The 19,689-nt window shown below is 41.5% G+C and overlaps 1 protein-coding gene and 1 long non-coding RNA gene across 6 annotated transcripts in view; one reads left to right on the top strand and one right to left on the bottom strand.

The window, feature by feature from the left end:
• FBXW11 (F-box and WD repeat domain containing 11) overlaps positions 1–10,870 on the bottom strand; it is a 126,137-nt gene extending 115,267 nt beyond the window's left edge. For 4 of the 5 annotated variants that reach the window (XM_065905133.1, XM_065905134.1, XM_065905135.1 and 1 more), the window contains exon 1: positions 10,677–10,870. In XM_065905133.1, coding sequence (XP_065761205.1) covers positions 10,677–10,721 — 45 coding nt within the window. In that variant the 5' untranslated portion in view covers positions 10,722–10,870. Of the gene's footprint in view, positions 1–2,012; positions 2,175–10,676 lie in introns of all 5 variants that reach the window. The other variant, XM_065905136.1, reaches the window with a different exon arrangement.
• A 297-nt stretch (positions 10,871–11,167) lies between these two features.
• Positions 11,168–18,293, top strand: LOC136146326 (uncharacterized). Its single transcript, XR_010658978.1, has 3 exons — positions 11,168–11,336; positions 16,489–16,609; positions 17,935–18,293. It is a non-coding gene; the product is annotated as an uncharacterized lncRNA (long non-coding RNA).
• The last annotated feature ends 1,396 nt before the right edge of the window (positions 18,294–19,689 follow it).

Below are 19,689 nucleotides of genomic sequence, written 5' to 3'. Positions count from 1 at the left end.
AGTCCAACCGTGGGATTTCAGCAAGCTGACAAGATCAGATTTCTAAGAGAGTTAAGTCCAGAATCAGAGGTAAGATGAAGTTAAATTCTAAAACTGTATTTGTGGCTATTTAAATTAAAACTTAAAATCCAGTTCCCCAGTTACAGAGCCACATTTCAAATCAGTCACATGTGGCTAGTGGCTATCATACTGAACAGCACAGATAATGAACATTTCCACGATCCAGAGAGTTCTAACTGGACAGCACTGTTCTGGAAGATAACCTTAAACTAACCCTACTATGAGTCCTCTCAGGAAACAGCCTGGTAGACAGTCTTGGATGACTGACACAGAATCTGAGAGCGAGACGATCTTGTACAGAAGGTACAAAACAGATATTCAACAACAACTGTTTCCTTTCCCTTTGTAATGATTTCATGAAATCAGAATACACAATTTTAGTCTTCAGGATTTCCACCCCTCTTTTTATCACTAGATGATACTCCACAAACTTGAGGCACAGACATTAGAAGCACATTCTCTAAGCCAAACTGCCTAGATTCATATCTCATTTTTGGCGCTTAATAGATACGTGGCCTTGAACAGGTTATTGAAGTGCTCTAGCCTTCAGAGTCCACATACGCAAAGTAGAAATAAGGGTACCGACTTCACCAGCTCACCATGAAAATGAGTTTATACAGGCAAAGTGTTCAGAACTGTGCTCAATATAAAGTGCCCAGTGTTAACTGCCACTACTTTGACTATCACCATCAGCACCCTGAAGGCTCTTCACTTTCCATGTGGAAATGTGAAAAATGTGCACCCAGAAGAAATATTAACAAATATAAAGGAATAAAATAAAAGAAGGATCACAAAGCCATAGGGTCAGTCTACGATAAAGAATTTTTTTTAAGATTAAAGGAAATGAGTACTCTGGAGTGCTTAAACACCAGAAAAAGTCATGAGTTTCCTGACAATGTCTTACTTGTAAGACTGACAAACCACAGGTCAAAGCTAGTCTACATAATAAGCTCCCGAGCTATTTAAATAACCAGTGAAAACTAAGGAGGAACTGAGAAGATACAGGTTTGAGTTCACTAGACCAAATGATACTTCCCTGTATAAAGCACATTTTGGCATTTAAAGGTACAGCCTCTCCAGTTACCTTTAGGTTCACTTGATAAACTGACTTCTAATCCTTTCATTAAGAAGGGAAAGCATCAGATGTAAGTAAAATATCATGTCAAACAACGATCTGTCAGGCAGTCTCCAAGTGGAACCCCGCAGCAGAAAACGACACTTTGCTCTGACGGTATACAGACAATATGAAAATCCTGAAGCTAAAGTGCAAACTTCAGCAAGTAGCCAGATGGAAAGATCCAGAGCTTTGGAGACACACAGGCTCAAGCTTAGAGCTTGGCTCTGCCACTGACTAGCTGCATGACTTACTAGCTGTACTAACTGTACTTACTTAATACTCAAGAGCATCATTTTACTGTTTATAAAATACACATGAAGCATAGGCCATCTAAATAAGAAAACGTGTGAAGAGCCTACAGTAGTGGCTGGCACTTAGCAGATGCTCCATAAACAGTAGTTAATTAGTAAATTCTGAGAAGACTCTCCAGGAGTCTTAAGGATAAAAGACCACTACTTTACAGAGTAACGACAAAAATTATTTTGACCAGGTAATAACTATAAATCATGAGATAATACAAAATCATCATTTGTTTCCCTTACTTTCCAACTTACTCCTCAAACAAAAGTCCCTTGTTTACTGAACTGTATTTCCTGTTAGGCTGTGACTACAAACCTTTTAGGCCTATTTAATAAAAATAACTACATTTCTTACACTGAAACAAAGTTTTGACTAGCAAATACCCAACTAATCCACACCAAAACATAAACACTAAACATAAATATCTAGCATTTTTTCCTTTCTCTGTTATATTGGAAAAAGAAGTAAAGGAATTTTAAGTTTCTCTCAATGAGTCAAGTTCTACATAACAAAACAATACAAGGTAATTGCTTACCTGGACAATATTTTGTACTTCAGATCCACCAATCCAGAATGAATGGGGGTATTCCCTTTCAGACTAGTCTGAGAAAAGACAGCAGTCAAGCAGCTTCCAAGATTCTTTCCGTTTACTGTATCCAGCTTTCTTCAACAAAATCCCAAACATGCACTTCGGTAACTGTTGAAAGACAGAAAGCAATCCATACACCCACCATGGCACCAGCGGCAAAGGACAGCCACCAAGAAATGGAAGGAAGGGTCAATGGAGTGGTGGATCTGAAGCACAGAAAAAAGTTACAAGCCCTGAGTCAACGTTTTCATGTAAGAGGGTCTGCCAGAGCACTGCTCACCTCTGTGTTGAGAGAGGATGAGAAATTCTACAAAACAAAGAAGGAAACATCCCTAACATGAATACTTATTCACGACAAATAACATGCGATTTCCAAATACATGATAAAAATTTCCTCTACTATCCATATAAATTGTCCCAGATCATTCAGCTACAATGAATTTTATCCATTTCCTAAAACAGTTCCTCTACAATTACAGAAACTTTGTCAACCATAATTAAGAGGGGAGGGCTCAAATATTTCCTAATAAAAATTTATTTAAGCACCTAACAAGAAATTTTTAAGTTTGCTACACATAAGACATCTACATATCACTCAAATCTTCAACTCTCAGCTAAAATATAGGACATTTCAAAACATGTGACATAACTTTAAGAGTGAACTTCTGACTCAATAAAGGCCAATCCCCCACAATGGCCAGTCACTGGGTACACTAGGGAAAAGAAACAACATAATAAACAATTTACTAGATAACACCTTTAAACTCATAAGCCCAGTCCACATTATATCAACATTCTTTTATTACCATACCAACTCTTACAATTAGACTATAAATTCTAAGCAAACTACAAGGCAGACAGGAAAAGGTATTCAACAGGATGCTACAGATAAGAAGTTAAAAATCCAAAGACTGTGAAGCTGCTTGCAGATAAATTTGCTACTTCCTCAACTGCTACACTACTGCCAAAATGTTCCTGAAGTAACCATAAAATCTACCTTCACTGAAGGGTTACTAATGGACCAGGCATTTTACATTCATTACTCATATTTAAAAATATAAGAAGAAATAACTTGCTCAAAGTCCTACATCCACTAGGTGCTAGAGCCCATGCCCTTTTCACAGAATATGGTGGCCTCCAAAGTCCAAGGACCAGAAGGCCATGATTCGTGGGGCAGAAGAAACCAAGCTCTAAGTTAACTGATGCCAGAACAGAGAACCACAAAAATACAAAACAGTAAGTATTTCAGCCTAGCTGAACTAAAACACAACTGAACTTGTTGAGCCATCCTGAGAGGGCTAACTCCCTTAATCTTGCCACTTAAAAGCAATATCAAAAATTCGTGCAATTCTAAGGCCACAATATTAATTTTATACTCTTGCCCACACAGACTGTGTTTTGTGGCAAAGATGTGTCTGTGACAAAGAATCCCAAAATAGTTCATAGGCAAAGACTAAAGATGTTCTGGTTTTTCATGTATAGGCAAAGCATTGAAGTGACTGAAGTACCAGTCTAAGAGTAACCTCTTTATAGCAAACAGGTGGAAATATCTTAAAACCCTCAACTTAAACACATGTAAGCAAAACCACAAAGAACAGTGCTCAAGCTCTTCTCATTAGTCTAGAGCCTAAAAAACTAGAAACCCAATTTTGACAAAAAATGCTAGTGAGCTATGGCTAGTAGTTAACTGCTAGAGTAATATAGTCTGATTTTCAAAGTGTAACTCACTGCTACAACCAAAGCACAGCCACAACAATTTGACTAACAGACTCATTTCTGAGCCTCCTGCACCATCAGGCCTTTTCTTCCATTAGCGAGTTAACTTTCCCCCTCTTTCCTTCAAATAAACATTTACTGAATGCCTAATTGGTGGCAGGCCCTATGCCAGAGAAGCAAAGATTAGCAAACGCCAGAGCAGGATACTAAGGATTAAGTTCTTCATGTCCCCTGCCCCTCCTCTTTGCGTCTCTCAAGCAATCATGTCACAGAAACAAAACAGGCTTTATCATTAGTTCCCAAAACTGGCTAAGAGTTCTCAATTTAACTCTAAAATAATAATTACTCAGGGTCTTTTTTCTTACCAGAGTTCTCACTTAATTTTTTTTCTTCCGTGGACCAGTGGTTTGCTATTAGAGAACAGTTTTCGATATTCATAGCACTTAGGTATTTGCACATCTCTCTACTCACAAACTTTTTGTTCAATTTCCATGTCAATGTCCCACTGTTTCTACTTCACAGCTTTCCATTCTGTGAAGGTCTTCATTGTTGACTAATCCTGAGAGGGAATCTCCTAAAATGCTTCCTGCTGACATAAGTGAACCCGGCAATCTCTGAACTTCGTTAATGAGATCCAGGTTAGAGATACCCCACTGGACTGTCAGGTCTACCTGGCTGGTGCCTCATTTGCCTGCAAACTTCCTGTTAGGCAACTGTGATCAGCAGAAACTGAACGGAGGGTAGCGAGCACATTCTTGACCAACAGGTTTTTCCCCTTTTGTCAACGAATTCAATGAGCAACAACAGAACTCAGGAGGAAACCTTGTATCCTAGTCAGCACTTACTCTGTTAAAGGTCAAAATCACCAGCAAACAAGAATAAGAATTTAAAAATTCTAATTTCCTTGGCTAAACTAAACTGATCAAACATAAATCACTATGCTCAGTGTTAATATGAACAATTGCCAGTCTCTTTCTACCAGGATACCTAAAACAGGGTTAAAGTGGGTTCTCTCCGTAACAGTACAGGTCTAATTATGTCTAATTGGTACTTCTTAGTAATTGTATTTCCCAGATTTCCAAGGCAGTATTAACTCTGTATGATTTCATCATTTTCCCCAAAGAAGCCTCATTAAATGCATGGCTAAAAGCAACTGAATTTTAGGCCTCTGCAAAGCTTCACAATTAAGTACACGCACACATCAGGGGCAAAAACTAAAACTTTTTCTCACACCATCTGTCTTGACTGTACTTGACAAAATACGGTCCCTATACTTGCGGGGAGAGTTAACTCGGCAGACAGCTGCTGAGAGACAAGTCTTTGCAAGGTCCTTTCACATACATCTCTCATAATCCTCCCAACACTGAAGTGATACCTCCATTTTTTTTATTTTTACACACAATGAAATCTTACCAGAGAAAGGTTAACTTTCTTAAGGTCACACAGCCAGCAAGTGAAAGTTATGATACAAACTCAGGTGTTTCACCCTAGAGCCCATGCCCTTTATATCAAATCATGTTTCTCTAAGGTCACAGATCCTTAGAACTTATCAACTGCTTGGCAAGTTCACATCAACAAATATAAAAGGAATTTAGTTTCCTCAATATTCTGCTATCACCCACGCTCTGGGATGTATATAAATCAATTTGTGTATGTTTACCAGTCTGTAAATAACGGTTAAAATGTCTATGAACAGAAGTTTATGCAACACATACCACCCTTCTTTTCCCTTTAGCAGTCTTTCTCCCCTATCCATCCCCACTTGTCTTAGGAATTACCAAACAGAAATCTTAAAAAGGTTTCATAGCATGAAAAAAGAAACTCTAACATTAATTTAAATCAATATCTATTGCACACCCAAGCGCTAAACATAGTGAAGGATTCAAAGGACAATCAGCTTTAGACATGATCAAACTTTCATGATACACAGGAAGGTTTGGGAAGTCCCATATGCATTAGGAACAAGTTATTATGAGAATTAGTGATATAGGTGACAATTTCCAGAAAAGAGGATGGCTAAGACACAGGCAGACAGCAATAATACATGTAAGCAACCAACAGGAAAGCTCAACTCAACATTTACTGAACACCTACTACAAGAAGGCATTGTTGAGGAGTTTATCATTTAATAGGGGACTCAAACAGGAGACGATAATACAAGCCCAGAATATGTTAAGTGCCACAAGATAAATACAAAGGGCCAGAACTCGTTCATTTAACAATGATTAGCATGTAGGCATTGCTATCAATAGAAAAACAAAATTATATCTGCCACCATAACATAAATTGACATCAAGAAGAGGTATCTAAATTGTGTTCTGAGAGGAGAGGATGTTATCAACATGGGTGAAAGACAGGATTGCTGAGATCTCACCTAAATCAACTTGGCTGGAGAGCTATTAGGTCCTTCCCATTAATATCAGTAGCTTGAGATACATGGGCTTAGGTCAGTTTATATCAGTGCTGACAAAGGAAATCTGAAAAACAATGATCCTCCACACTTTGGCTGGAATATAGAATAAGTGAGGAATGTGAGAAGAAAAAGCTGGAAAGGAGGCAGGAATCTGAATTGCGAGGACTTCAAATGCTTTCTTTCCCTTAAGCTGTAAGTATCACCAGGTGGAACCCAAGATCCCAGGCACCTCACAGAACAGGAAAGTCTGTTTCTAAAATTCATAGGACCAAACAGTGCTACTCAGAGGAATACACGTGCTGTTCTGTAAACCTATGAAATGAGCTAGCAATTCTCCTGTGCTCCAGAGCTCTCTCAGTTTTCAGGAGTCAGTGCCAAGATGTGTGAGCAGGATCAGGTTTATCCTTATCAAATCTGAAAGAACATCTAACCTACTCCAAAATCAGGAATAAAAATTGATAATATTTGAGTCATAAGCCTCTTGAGGCCAGTCAGTGAGGTCTATAAATAGCGTGGGATTTATTTCATTTGGACCCTACCTAAGCCTTTGTCTATTTAACCTGCATTTGGTAAAGCAGCACAAGGTTAGAGGCAGATGAGGATAAGTGATGGTGACAAAGACACCATGATTTTTTAAAGGAGTCACTAAACAATCCCACTTATTCCACTCAGAAAGCCAAAGACAAGAAGGGGGGGCAGGGGGAGAGATGTAAAAAGAAAAAAAGAAAATTACTTCCAATAATGTCATTTAGTTTCGTTCATCTCTTTGGTCTTGTGGCCTGTCTGTACTTCAACAGCTCTAAAAATAGACTTGATATTATAAGTTCTTAATGAGATCCAATGTATTTTACCTATATTACTACATTCAACAAGTAATATAGCCATTCAGAGGTAACCAGAAGAGAAATGATTCACTTAAGGTCACTTAGCCAAGAAGCGAACCATTCAGCAGCTCACAACAGAGGACAAACTGCCCATTACTTGAGTAAAGGGGGAAAGGGGTTCTCTCACACCCATAGAGGAAGCAGGATTATCTTTCCCAAACCTTTAACATTAACTTTTGCTGTTTTCTAACAGGCAGGCCTAATGACCATTCTTCCAATTAGCAGGTCTGGGAATGCTTTCTAGTAATAAGGGCCTAAGCACAACTCATACTTCTAATTCGAGCAATAAATATCATGTGATACATAATGCAGCTTTCATTCTTCCCAGTGAAGTCCACCACACTAGACAAAGCCCAGTGAACTTCTGTGTATTTCCAAATGGTTTACTCCTTTTCTACCTCAGTAATATTAAGGCTAATTAAAACCAAAGTTGGTGACGGAGAGAGAAGCCTGGTGTGCTGCAGTCCATGGGGTCGCAAAGAGTCGGACACGACTGAGCAAACTGAACTGAAAACCAAAGTCAGAAGTTAAGAAGCAGTCCCACAAACTAGGTACATACTGGGCCAATGTAAGGCCACAAAAGTCATCTGATAGTTAAATTATTCACCATCAGGAATTATAAATTCAGTTGTCTCCATCAAGAGTTTACAGTGTATATTAAAGACTGAATCCTATGAGGAAGGTCAGCTGGAGAAGCACTTTTTGTGAACCTGGTCACAGGCAGGGGTAGGAGTAACAACGGGGGTTATATTTTGAATATTTAATTATTCTACCAGTTTTATTTCCTAGGAAACTGAAAAAGTGCAAGAAAAAAAAGAAGGAGGAATCAAAATCAAAGAAAGCAGAGGGATGAAGATTAAGAAATTGGTGAAACCCTGTTTCCTTTCTTTGATAGAGCACACTCTGGAATATCAGTTGAAAGTTATCCTGTTAACCATTAAGTACCGAACTGGTACAGGCAGCACAATTACAAATATTTGAGTACTGAAGCTGACTCATAAAAATCTAAAAATATTTCATGCTTTAGGCTTTCAAAATACCATCAGTTTAACCCCTTCCCCTCCTTTCATCATGTTATTTTGAAACCAATGTAAAAAGTGTTTCTAATCTAGTTCTAGAAACTATAATTAAAATGCAGTGAATACAGAAAGCCACGTGCAATTAGATTTTAAGGCATTATCATTCCTACACCTGATCCTGGATTTAGTAAATCAGTTGTTAAGTATCTGTGCTATCTATAACACTAAAATAAATACACATATGTTTATGAAACAGTTGCGTAAGAATCTTAACTGGTAGCCCTTTGAGGGAATATCACAATTTGTATATGAAAAGCCACTTTTAAAACTGATCCAGATGATTAGCTTATTATATCTTCTCTGTTAAATTTTCTAAGAATCCCACTTAATAATGTCCCTGAAAAGTCTGAAATATCTTTTCAGATCAGACAAGTACAATCATGTAAAATTAAAACGCACAGGAAGCCAGTTATATTTAGGAAGAGACTTTTTTTCCCATATCCATTCAAAGACATTAAATGGATTACACTGTACTTTAATTCTTTTGAAAAAAACATTCTAGTTCTTTTATTTTATTTTTGGCTGCACCGTGCAGCTTGTGGATTCTTAGTTCCCTGACCAGGGATAGAACTAGGGCCCTCTGCAGTGAGTCCTATCCACTGGACCACCAGGGAAGTCCCTACTTATTTTTTAAATGAATGGAAATGGAAAGAGAATTTAACAGCCAATTTCAAAGAGATACCAAGTTACAATTTTTTGCTATGCCGTACTCCTCCTGTTGTAAGTACAGGTATTGTACATATGTAAAAATATGTACTATATGTGTAATTCCATTAGGATATTTTACCAAAATAACCCCTACAAAATTTGCAGAATATCAAAAGCTTGATTACAAAAGTTTTATAAGTTGTACTGAAAAGTTACCAATAAGTGAAAATCAAAGAAAAACTCATATCAGTATCCCTTAGAAGGCAACCACACATGTGCTTGCACACACACACACACACACACACACTCACACACACACAAATCAGAAACTGCGAGAGCTTTTTTCTTGCCCTCTAATTTCCAAGACTGCTGGAGAAGTGCAGTGAATTATGCAAAGGACAGCAAATATTAAGCTGCCTCTGTGTTTACGCTACTGTACTTCCATTTTTAAAACATGCATCTCTACTCCCCAGACACCATCATCCACAGAAACCATGCAGCTATCCAACAGACTTTCAGTGTCACCATTTATTATTTATAGCATTAAATGGGGGAAGTAGCTCTGATGTCACCGACCCTACCCAGTGGAATCACTGACTCAATAAACATTTTCACACTGGAGAAAATCTGGCTAGGAAAACATTTTGCTATGTTAACTAGATTCTTTCATCTTTCTTCCCAACCCTAGGGTAGAAGAGGTTACTGTTTGGAGAGATACAAAGAAACTGTCAAGGTTTCCACAGGAAGAAAACCTGGGCATGTTCATTTGCTGAGGCAAAGACTTCCCCCTCCCAACTCTCCAGAGCCCAGTTTGATTTCCCTAATGTTCAAACTGGCAGTAACAGCTGCCATATTTTACTTTTTGAACCAAATCATCCACCAAGTAGCAAATTTTTCGTTTCTACTAGCCACTCTCTCGTGGTCCTGTTTCTAAAAACCCATTCTAGATCCACGTCCTAAGGCGGAAGGGGGCTGGCGTGTTGGGTGGGTTCAGGGAGTCTGGCCTGGCTACCAAAGGCTTCTAAACAGAAGAGTGATCGCTTCCCCTGGGCCATAGGCTCCCCCTTTCCTTTTTTTTTCTAGAAGAAAGAACTGGCGGCAGTGATGAGGACAGCCCCTCCCCCCTCCTCCCCAATTTCTCAAAGCAGCTCAGGAAAACGTGAAGTTACAGTCTCTCTTTCCAGGGAGACGGAATCCAGAGTACCTAGGGCCTTGCTCTGCAAACATCCCTCTCGGCCGAGTAGGAAACCCTTTGTCCGAGAAGCCGGACACCACAGGGGGCCAGGAAAGAGGCCCCATTTCGGTCACAGCCTCCAACCCGAGAGCTCTCCACCTCCACCCCCATAGGGCCGCTGCCCGCACCAATACAGCCCCAGGTCGTGAAGAGGGTGCTGAGACCCCTTCCGGGATGCGGAGGCCACGGCCCTGCCGATCTACGCTGTACTCTCTCCCATCACCATCTCACTCGGCCTCAGTGGGGCTGGCAAGAGCCATGCAGGCCTGGACCAGAGAAACAGGGAAGGAAAAAAAAATACCTTCCAAAGGGGGAACGGGATGCTAGAGTGAGTGTGAGCTAAGACCACAGCCTGAGCGAGCGAGGGTCGTTCGAGGGACGGGCCCAGAGATTGGAAGAAGGGAGGGTGGGAGGAAAACCGAGGGGCATGGAGGGGGCCGGGCCAGGTCCGGCCTGCGAGCTCGAGGGATCCGGAGGAACCGCACCGGGCCAGAGGCCAGGCAAGGCGGGGGGCCCAGGTCCGGGCCGAGGCGGCAGGGAAGGGCCAGGGGTGGCCTCGCGCCGGACGTTGAGGTGGGCAGGCCCGCCCGGGGCCGGTCGGACGGAAGAACGGACGGTCCAGCGGGCCGCACTCACCATGAGCTCGATGGTCTTGTCCTCAATCACCGAGTCGGGCTCCATGGCGGCCCCGGCGGCCCCGCCTCGCTCTCCCCGCGCAGCAGCGAACGGCCCGGGCGGAGGAGGCGACGGCGGAGGCGGCAGAGGCGGAGGCGGCTCTCGCACCCACTCTCGCTGCCAGCCCGCCCGGGCCGCCGGCAGCTCCGCCCTCCCCCTCGGCGAACGCAGTACGCAGAGCGAGAACTACAGCTCCCGGCAGGCGCCGCGGGGCCCCGCAGAGCGTTGTGGGAACGAGAGTCCGACAGCAGGCCACTCTCTTCTGGCTGCTCAAAGCGGAATTCGGTGCGAAAAGCAGCACTGAACTGCGAATGCGAGACTTGCAGACCTAAAGAATTAAGGGCTCTCTCAAAGTAGGGCCTCGGCAGCGCCCCAACTACATGTCCCAGAAAGCCCTGCTCTCGGGTTCTCCTTCCGGCTACCATCTCCTGACTTCCTGGCAGCCCGAGGCTACCCAGACCGGCACCGAAACTCCGAGGCAACTCTTCACTTGTCGGAGATTCTGCGTGCGCGACCGATTTCCGCACATGCGCGTTCGATGTCTGCAGCGCCCAGTCGACGCTGAAGTAGCGGCGCGGCTGGTCCGCTAACGTTTGCAATAGGGTGAAGTGTGGGCGACAGGTGGGTTCGACGTGCGACAGGAGGGGGTGGTCTTGGGGCTCAGGCGTGGGAGAGGGGCCAACGAGCGGGAGAATCTCAGGCAGAGGGGTAGGCTCTGAGAGTATAGGCGTCCTAGGAGTGAGTGTTAGGAAAGTTAGTAGGGGAAGAGAAGGTTTATGGTCTGTATGCACCACGTACGGGGAGGAACTGAGAAATGAAACGGGATCTGTGTATATTGAGCCCCTTTAATTCATTTTTCAGAAAATATGTTTTTAAACTTCCAGCCTCTGCTGGGTACCAGTGTAGGCACTGAAAATTCAACTCTGAACCTTACAGACAAGGCCTCTCTGCTCAAGGAGCTTAATTCTAATGAGGGGAAGACAGGCGTTAATCGCAAGAGTGACAGGTGCTAAGAAGGAATACAACTGGAGACTCCTTCCAGTGAATTCTGCCTTCATCTCTGTGTGAACTTTGTCAAGTCTGTCAGTACCCTCTAACCAAAGGGGAGCAAGGGCACACCGATAGCTGAACAATTTGAGTTTACTACTGGGTGCAGGAAGGGAGGACAGGCCCCATGAAGAACTGTAGAGCCATCTCAGGAGTTGTCAGGTGATTTGGAAGAGGGTTAAGGAAGTAGGGCTTCATTCCGGATAAGATGCTGTCAGGAAGTGGGGTAATTCTCTGATTAAGTATCCCAATAAACCTTACCTAGAAAAAAGAAAGGCTAGAATGAGGCTAAAGCTCTAATTGGTATAGAAGCAGGAGTCCCTCATTAGCCAGGTTGGGGGATGTTTGGTCACTTTTTATGGTTTGGACAATGTATATGTTTTATCTGTGTTCAAATGTAATAAGGAGTGGTATTGCTTTTGTATTGATCTCTTATGGTCACAGAATGGCTTTGTCTAACATTAATTGTTCTGTGAGATTATATTTAACAGAGGAACACAAAGCCTAGCTAAGACGGCCAGGTTTATCATCTAATTGCATTACTACCCGCCCGATTGTGTCAGGCCAGCTTCCAAATGTCGGCCTTTCTCAAGTGTTTTTCATTCTCTGCACCTGTAATGTGAAGGAACTAGATGACCTAGAAATCGTTCCATTTCCAAGGATCAAGTTATTAGAGTAATTTATATGCAGGCAGGACACAGTGTAAAGTTTTGTGCAGGTAGGTTTTGAGTTTCATAGTCCTTATCTGCTGCTTTCCACCAAAGGAACTGAAAGAGCACAGAATTAGAAAGTTATTGCTGCTAACTCGGTGTCTGATTTTCACCGTACTCTTTGCCTTTCTGAGCCTTGAGACGTTCATTAGTAGAATAAAGGGGTTAAAATAAATGACCTCTGTTTCAGTTACATATTGCATCTTATAAACCACCTCCAAGACATAGTAGCTTAAAATAACAGTGCTTTATTATTGTTTACATTGTGTGGGTTAACTGGACTCAGTTGGGCCCACATAGTTTAAGCTAAGGTTACTCATGGGAACGCTATCAGCTGAGAGCTCATCAAAAAGTTTCTCATCCTCCAGCGTCTCTCTTTACCAGCTTATTACCATTCAGGCTTCTGTATGGTGACTGGCTTCCAAGAGGACAAGCCCCAGTGAGCAAATGCTTACCAAGATTTGGTTGCCCACATTCCATTGGCTAAGACCAGCCAGATGGCCAAGCCCAGAGTCAGTGTGAAAAGGGCCTATACAAGGTTGTGAATTCAGAGGCACGGTTCACTGGGGGCCACTAGTGTAACAGCCAATCAAGACCTTTAAAGTGTCGGCACTTGCCACAGGTACTAGCACATGGGGCTAGGATCGGAATCACAAGCTAAATATGAACCCCCTTTATGTATGTTTGTCCTGCACTGTCTTTTTTATTGTTTCAAAGTTGACAGTTACACATTTTCAAATCTGAATTTCTAAATTGTCTTGAAAAATTAGATTATCTGGTTGTATTAGATGTGCATGGCAGTAACATGCAGGGGTTAAATAGAATTGGGACTTCCTAGGCGGTTCTAGTGGTAAAGAGCCTCCTTGCCAATGCAAGAGATCTACTGCTGCTGCTGCTAAGTCGCTTCAGTCGTGTCTGACTCTGTGCAACCCCATAGACGGCAGCCCACCAGGCTCCCCCATCCCTGGGATTCACTAGGCAAAAACACTGAAGTGGGCTGCCATTTCCTTCTCCAATGCATGAAAGTGAAAAGTGAAAATGAAATCACTCAGTCGTGTCCGACTCAGCGATCCCATGGATTGCAGCCCACCAGGCTCCTCCGCCCATGGGACTTTCCAGGCAAGAGTACTGGAGTGGGGTGCCACTGCCTTCTCCGCAGGAGATCTACAAGATGCAGTTTCCATCCCTGGGTCAGGAAGATCCCCTGGAGAAGGAAATGGCAAACCACTCCAGTATCCTTGCCTGGGAAATCGTATGGACAGAGGAGCTTGGCAGGCTACAGACCATAGGGTTGCAGAGAGTCAGACATGACTGAAGCAACTTAGCACACATGCACGTGAATAGCAATTCCCTTCTTTATGTAAAGCATGAACTCTATAGATTGCCACTGTTAGCACTGTTCCCTGTTGCCTTATATCTGCATTTGTTTAACTTGTACACTTGACCCATATAGATATTTGAGTTTGCAACCTTGGGCATTGGAACTATAATGGAGGTAACTCAAGGTTTCTATCCTTTTATTAAAACCATATCCCACCTTAAGAGGAAAAAAATACTGATATTATTGGGTCAAATTCTAGGAGCTCAGTGAGATGAAAAAGTTGTGTTTATGATAGAAATCATTCCCAAGCTGTGTAAGAGGCAAGCTGAGCCAAGACTTATCACTGTGCTCTTTCCTCTCCTCAAACAACTACTCAGGTACTTAACATATTTTTTTTATTGCTTCAGGCTTGATGGCAGCTGGCAATTAGATTTGTCATAGACAATGGCAGAAGACCTTGGGGTTTATATGACATGACAAAAACAAACTGATACAGGTCCATGATCCCTCAACCAAAACCTTGAGGTCCAGATATGCTTCAAAATTCAGAATTGTTCAGACTGTACAAACGCAGTGTGATGTACATACTGTATATATAATGTGATACTCCCGAGAGGTCTCGGACAGCATTTCATAATCAAATACATACATTTTTCCATAGCAGAGCCTGTAAGTGCCTATTAGCAATTTATAGCCTCTCAGTTCCAAATCCACCCTTTCCATGATTTGAAATACTAAGTGGGACCTTGTAAATATTTGCCAGCTGACAGTGCTTCACTTTGTCAATAGAGAGCCCTAGAGGGAGGCAGCCAAATGAAGGGTCTTCTGTTCCCTGTTCCAGAATAGTCTTTTCCTTCTTGCCTTTGTGGCACAGCAGCAAATGGCTTGCAGAACCCACACATGCACACGTGTGGTTGGAACATCCAGAGAGTGCTTCCCAGTGAGTTCAGTGGCACCTTAGCAGGCAGCTTCCTACTTGCCAGCCCCAACCTGTAGCACCTCAGCAAACTTCACCATCCAGTGGGCCATAACTATCCTCTCTCTAGTAAGGTTTGAATCTCATCCTAGCAGTGGGGGTGGGAGGATTCTTCCGAGTATCTTCCCTTGAGTACTCTGCCTCAGTCTCAAAGGTAGTGGCTTCTCCCTGTAACTGCTACTTGTGTATTCTTTGGAGTTGTCTTTATTCCAACACCCTGTTACTAGTTAATAATTTTTTATATTAAATTTTCCCAAAAGAGAGTATGGCAGATGTGAGGGTATGTGATTTCCAAGACTGGGTCATGAGAGTTTTGGGTCCACCCTTGCTCCCTCTGTCTTGGTTACTCTGGAGGAAGCAAGCTGCCGTGTCATCATGACACTTAAGCAGCCTTCTGTAATATCCTTGTGGTAAGGAACTGAGGCCACCTGCCAACAGCCAGCTCTACCTTTGCAGACCTGTGAGTAAGCCGTCTTGGAAGCCATCTCTTCCCACCCCAGTTGGTCCTTAGATGACTAGTCCTATTCAAAACTTGACCTCGTGAGAGACCCTGAGCCAAGACCCACCCACCTAAGCCATTCTTCAACTTCTGCCCTGCAGAGGCTGTATGAGATAATAAATGTTTATTATTTTAAGCTGCTAAATTTTTAGATAATTTGATAGGCAGCAACAGAAAGCTGGGAGTTAACCCCCAAAAAAGAGCTAGTTGAAATGCTGCACTTGGTGAGTTCTCTTGTAATCAAGGCACCATAAATCCTTGGTGGGGCTTTGTGTCTTTCCTTTTCTTATGTATACTCTTGAAGGTAAAGAGTGGTATTTTTAAATGGTGTGTTTTGACCTGTGCTGACTTTTCTGAAATCAAATACGTTGTAAAGAAGGATAGTACAGTGAAATTTTGACCTAACTCATTCCCAACTATGTAAAGAACAAAATTCTCTTGAAGAAGAATCTTGTGAAACCAAAGGAAAAAGTATGTTGGGAAGTATTGAAGGTAGGAGCCCCTTATTTTATCCACATGACAAGGTTCTCTGCCTTATCCATTTAAGCATAGAATCTAGAAAAAAAGATGGTTGTCATGATATCCTTGCTGCTGCTGCTAAGTCGTTTCAGTCATGTTGAACTCTGTGTGATCCCATATTAAGTACATTTATTAAGATAAAGCCATACTTTTTCTAACTTGGCTGACTGGTTTGATAGCACCACTAATAGATGTTACTAATAGATGAGGTAAATCTTTAGTTCTGTAATTTTTAAGAAGATACATTTAAAGCACATAAGGAAAAACATTTCATCAATTAATTTACTGGCAAATGTATTGAAATTAACATTTGTATCTTGTGCCCTACCAATTTTTTTTTAACTTATCAAGTTACATAAGACCTCCATGTGAAGGGGTAAAAAAAGGTTGTATTAGAGTGGAATACACTATGCCACCATGGCAAATTAACTGTGCATCATTCAGAATTCAGTCAGGGAAACAGAACCAGTAAGATGGTTACTAAGGGGCTTTTTTTTACAAGTTGACCTCACATAATTGTCCGTTTAGTTCAGCAGTCTCTGTAAGGTTGTAGTTTTTGTGTTGATGCTGGATTTTCAAGTCCACAAGGCAGGCTGTCAAGACAAGAAGACAGATATAAGGTGGGGGAGAGCAGGCATAAAAGTCAGACAAAACCTGTCAGTTCTCACTGCCCTGACCTTGATGGTCTATATGTCTTGCAGAGCCTGGAGCCCTTTGTCAGGGAACTGAACACACACACCTGCCCAGGAATTGGAGAAGCTGGAGGAGTCTCTAGAAGAAGGTGGAGTGATGGCAGACCCAGCTATTCCTCACATGAAGGAGGTGAGTGATCAAGCAGATCAGTGACAATGTATGTGGGCTACAAAATGACTGCAGTTTCACTTCCATCTTCCAAATCCTGGCATCTGGTGGCTCACCCTGATCAGAACCATAGAGGAAGAGAATTTGGAGAAATGTAGTTTAGCTTAGTCAAGCTGACGTGGTGCTCAGTTTCCACACTCTGGAAACATAGTGGCATTATATATATGTCTTGTTCATGCAAGGTCTAATGGAGTCAGCTAGCCTTCCACCTTATATTACTGTACACCATCTAGAATCCGTGGTCTCTGGTATTGCTGGGATAGAGGAAAAGCTCACCAGCTTATTCAGAAGCATATTATTCCTGCTCACTATTCATTAGTCAGTACCTAATCATGTGGCCGAAGGAAGCTGAATTTGATGAACACAAAGGAATTTTGGTAGAAGATCTGTGCTATACCAGTAAAATTAATATTCATTTCATAAATCTTGGTTAAGATTTTTTAGTACATTTCCAAGAAATGGAGAAAAGGAATTTCTCCAGTGAATATACAAAAAAATGATTTTGCTAGTCAGGTGGTTTCCAATACTTTGCTCTCAAAAAAATTGGAGGATTGAATTGAGTTTTAATGATAATTTAAGGTAATTTTGCTAACAGACCACTATGTAGTATTTGACATGACAACTTGGAAATAATCTTTTAAATTGCATGCTATTTCTGTGAGAAATGTTCATTCTTCTATGAACAAGTCTTCTTAGTACTAACATCTGTAAAAATAAAATCTAAAAATATATTTATATTTGACACTGAACCCTGTCTCATTCTAACAACAAGTAATATTCATACTTGGATATGCAAACTACTTTTTAAATTATTTGTTGATTTAAAAGATATAATTTTAATAAAATTCTGTGTTTATCTTTAATCATTTAACTTCAAATGTACTTATTGTTTAATTAATTGCATTTAATAATAATTATCATGTTAATTTAACCCAGAAAGTTTTTTCTACTAATAGGTTGACCTTGTGGCCACAGAAAATACAGATTACAGCATATAGAAGAGAAATATGATAGGGTGATCAATAAAAAACTTTCAAGCATTAAAATATGTTTGGGATAAAATTAGGATAAAATTATCTGTGGAAAATGGAATGGAAATATGAGTTCAGGGAGGGAAAAAAAGAATATTAAATTTCCTCCTATTGGAAAAGAGCTTATTCATGTGTATTTTTGAAGGATGATGGTATAAAATTGTTACTTAAATTTCATTGAGAAGAGTAATGAAACAATTTTTCAGTATCAACACACTGAAAATTCTTTTCATCTATTTATGCTGAAAATTTTAGATACCAGTTTAAGAAATGAGTAACTGCATAATGTTTGAAGATTTGAAGGGGGTGGTGACATAAGCAGAAAGGGTTGAAGATTACTGCTGTAGATCACTGTGGTGACTGAAGAAAGGGCCTTGCTACTCTGAATGCCAGAATCTGAAGCCTTCAATCTTGAACAAGACTAGACATCTGCCAAGAAGTCCTTGACCTAAATGTGAAAGAACTGGATTTGGATAATATCCCTCCTCAGTAATAATGGGGGACTCCCCTGGTGGTCCAGCGACTAAGACTTCTTGCTCCCAATGCTGGGGTTCAGTCCCTGGTCAGAGAACTAGATCTCACAACTAAGCTTGTGTGCAGCCAAATAAATAAAAATAAATGTTTAAAAAAATTTAATAACCAAAGACATACTTATTGAAATAACCATCAGATAGTCAATCCTTTTGTCCCACTTCTAATTCCTGAATAGCTGCATGCAGGCCACCCACCCTACCACTGAAGGCTGTTAAGAGTCTAACTACAATACACCTTTTCAAAATCATTTCTCTCTACTTTCCCTACCTCATGTTCTGGCTCTTCACATTTCCCTCACAGCCACATACTTGCTCGGATCACTCTCTCTGGCATTTCTTCTCCTATGCTGGGGAGGATGAGGTGGGTACTAGCAAATGAGGTAAGAAATGAGAACTGACAAGAGCAAAATTTAGAAAGTTTGGTAAGAGTTTTTTTGCCAAAGCCTATCCCAGGCCTTTCTGGAGGCTCTGAACAGTTTCGAGGGTTCCAGGTATTAAGAAATGTATCCTAAAGAATACCCTAAATTCTGAATATAGATATAGATAAGGTATAGATACAGAGGGATGAAGTTATGTAGGGATTTCCTGATGAACTAAATTCTAGCTGGAAGGACAGTTTATATGACTGAGGTTTCAGGCATGAATCCCAGTGAGTTGTACTCTTGTATTCAAGTATGGTCCGTTCCTGGCCTTATTCTGTCCCTCCCACCTGAATGGAAGTGTTGTGTGTCTGCCTTTTGCCTTTTTTCTATCTGCTAGAGGAATTTTGTAACCAGTTGGGGCTCAGAATTACCAAACTTGGAGTGAAGTGTCTGCACCAGGACCATTATCCATGTAACAGGATGTTAAAATATAACTCTTTCAGTCCAGAATTTCAGTTGTGGCCTCAAAGCCAAAAACAATAGATGGTGTCATTTTAATGCAAAGTCTTACATGAAGTTTGGAAGATCTGTGAAGAGACTGTTGCAAAAAAAGAAAAAAAAGAAAATCCTAGGAAATTCCCTGGTGGTCCAGTCGTAGGACTCTGCGCTTTCACTGAGGGCCCAGATTCATTCCCTGGTTGGAGAACTACACTCTCACAAACCTCACAGTGCAGGGGTAAAAAAACAGTTCTGCCAGCTAGTAAGCCCATCCCTGATTTTGAGGGTTTACAGGAGAGCCGTGGAGACTGATTGGCAGAGGTGTGAGCGGATTTAGAGAATTTTTCCCTCCCAGTTCTGCGCAAGTAAACCCATATGTGTTCCCTGAAGTTGCGAGACATGCGCACTGGTTCCTCATCCATGGGTGGGAAAGTAAGGACATAGGCCAAAGGCTGAGTGGGAGCAGGCTGTGGCCACAGCAGGAAATCCCTGTCTTGGGAAGGCACATACTTCCTGAGTTCTGAGGGACAAAGGTGCATGGTTTGTGGGAGCCAGCTATAGATTTCGCAAGAAGATTGTCTTGAAACAGTTGCTGACCAAGAAGACCATCTGAGGGG

This window comes from Muntiacus reevesi, chromosome 14 (genome assembly GCF_963930625.1).
Source record: "Muntiacus reevesi chromosome 14, mMunRee1.1, whole genome shotgun sequence".
NCBI classification, from domain to species: Eukaryota; Metazoa; Chordata; class Mammalia; order Artiodactyla; family Cervidae; genus Muntiacus; species Muntiacus reevesi.
The sequence above is the reverse complement of the archived record's forward strand: the minus strand, read 5'-3'. Positions and strand labels throughout refer to the sequence as shown.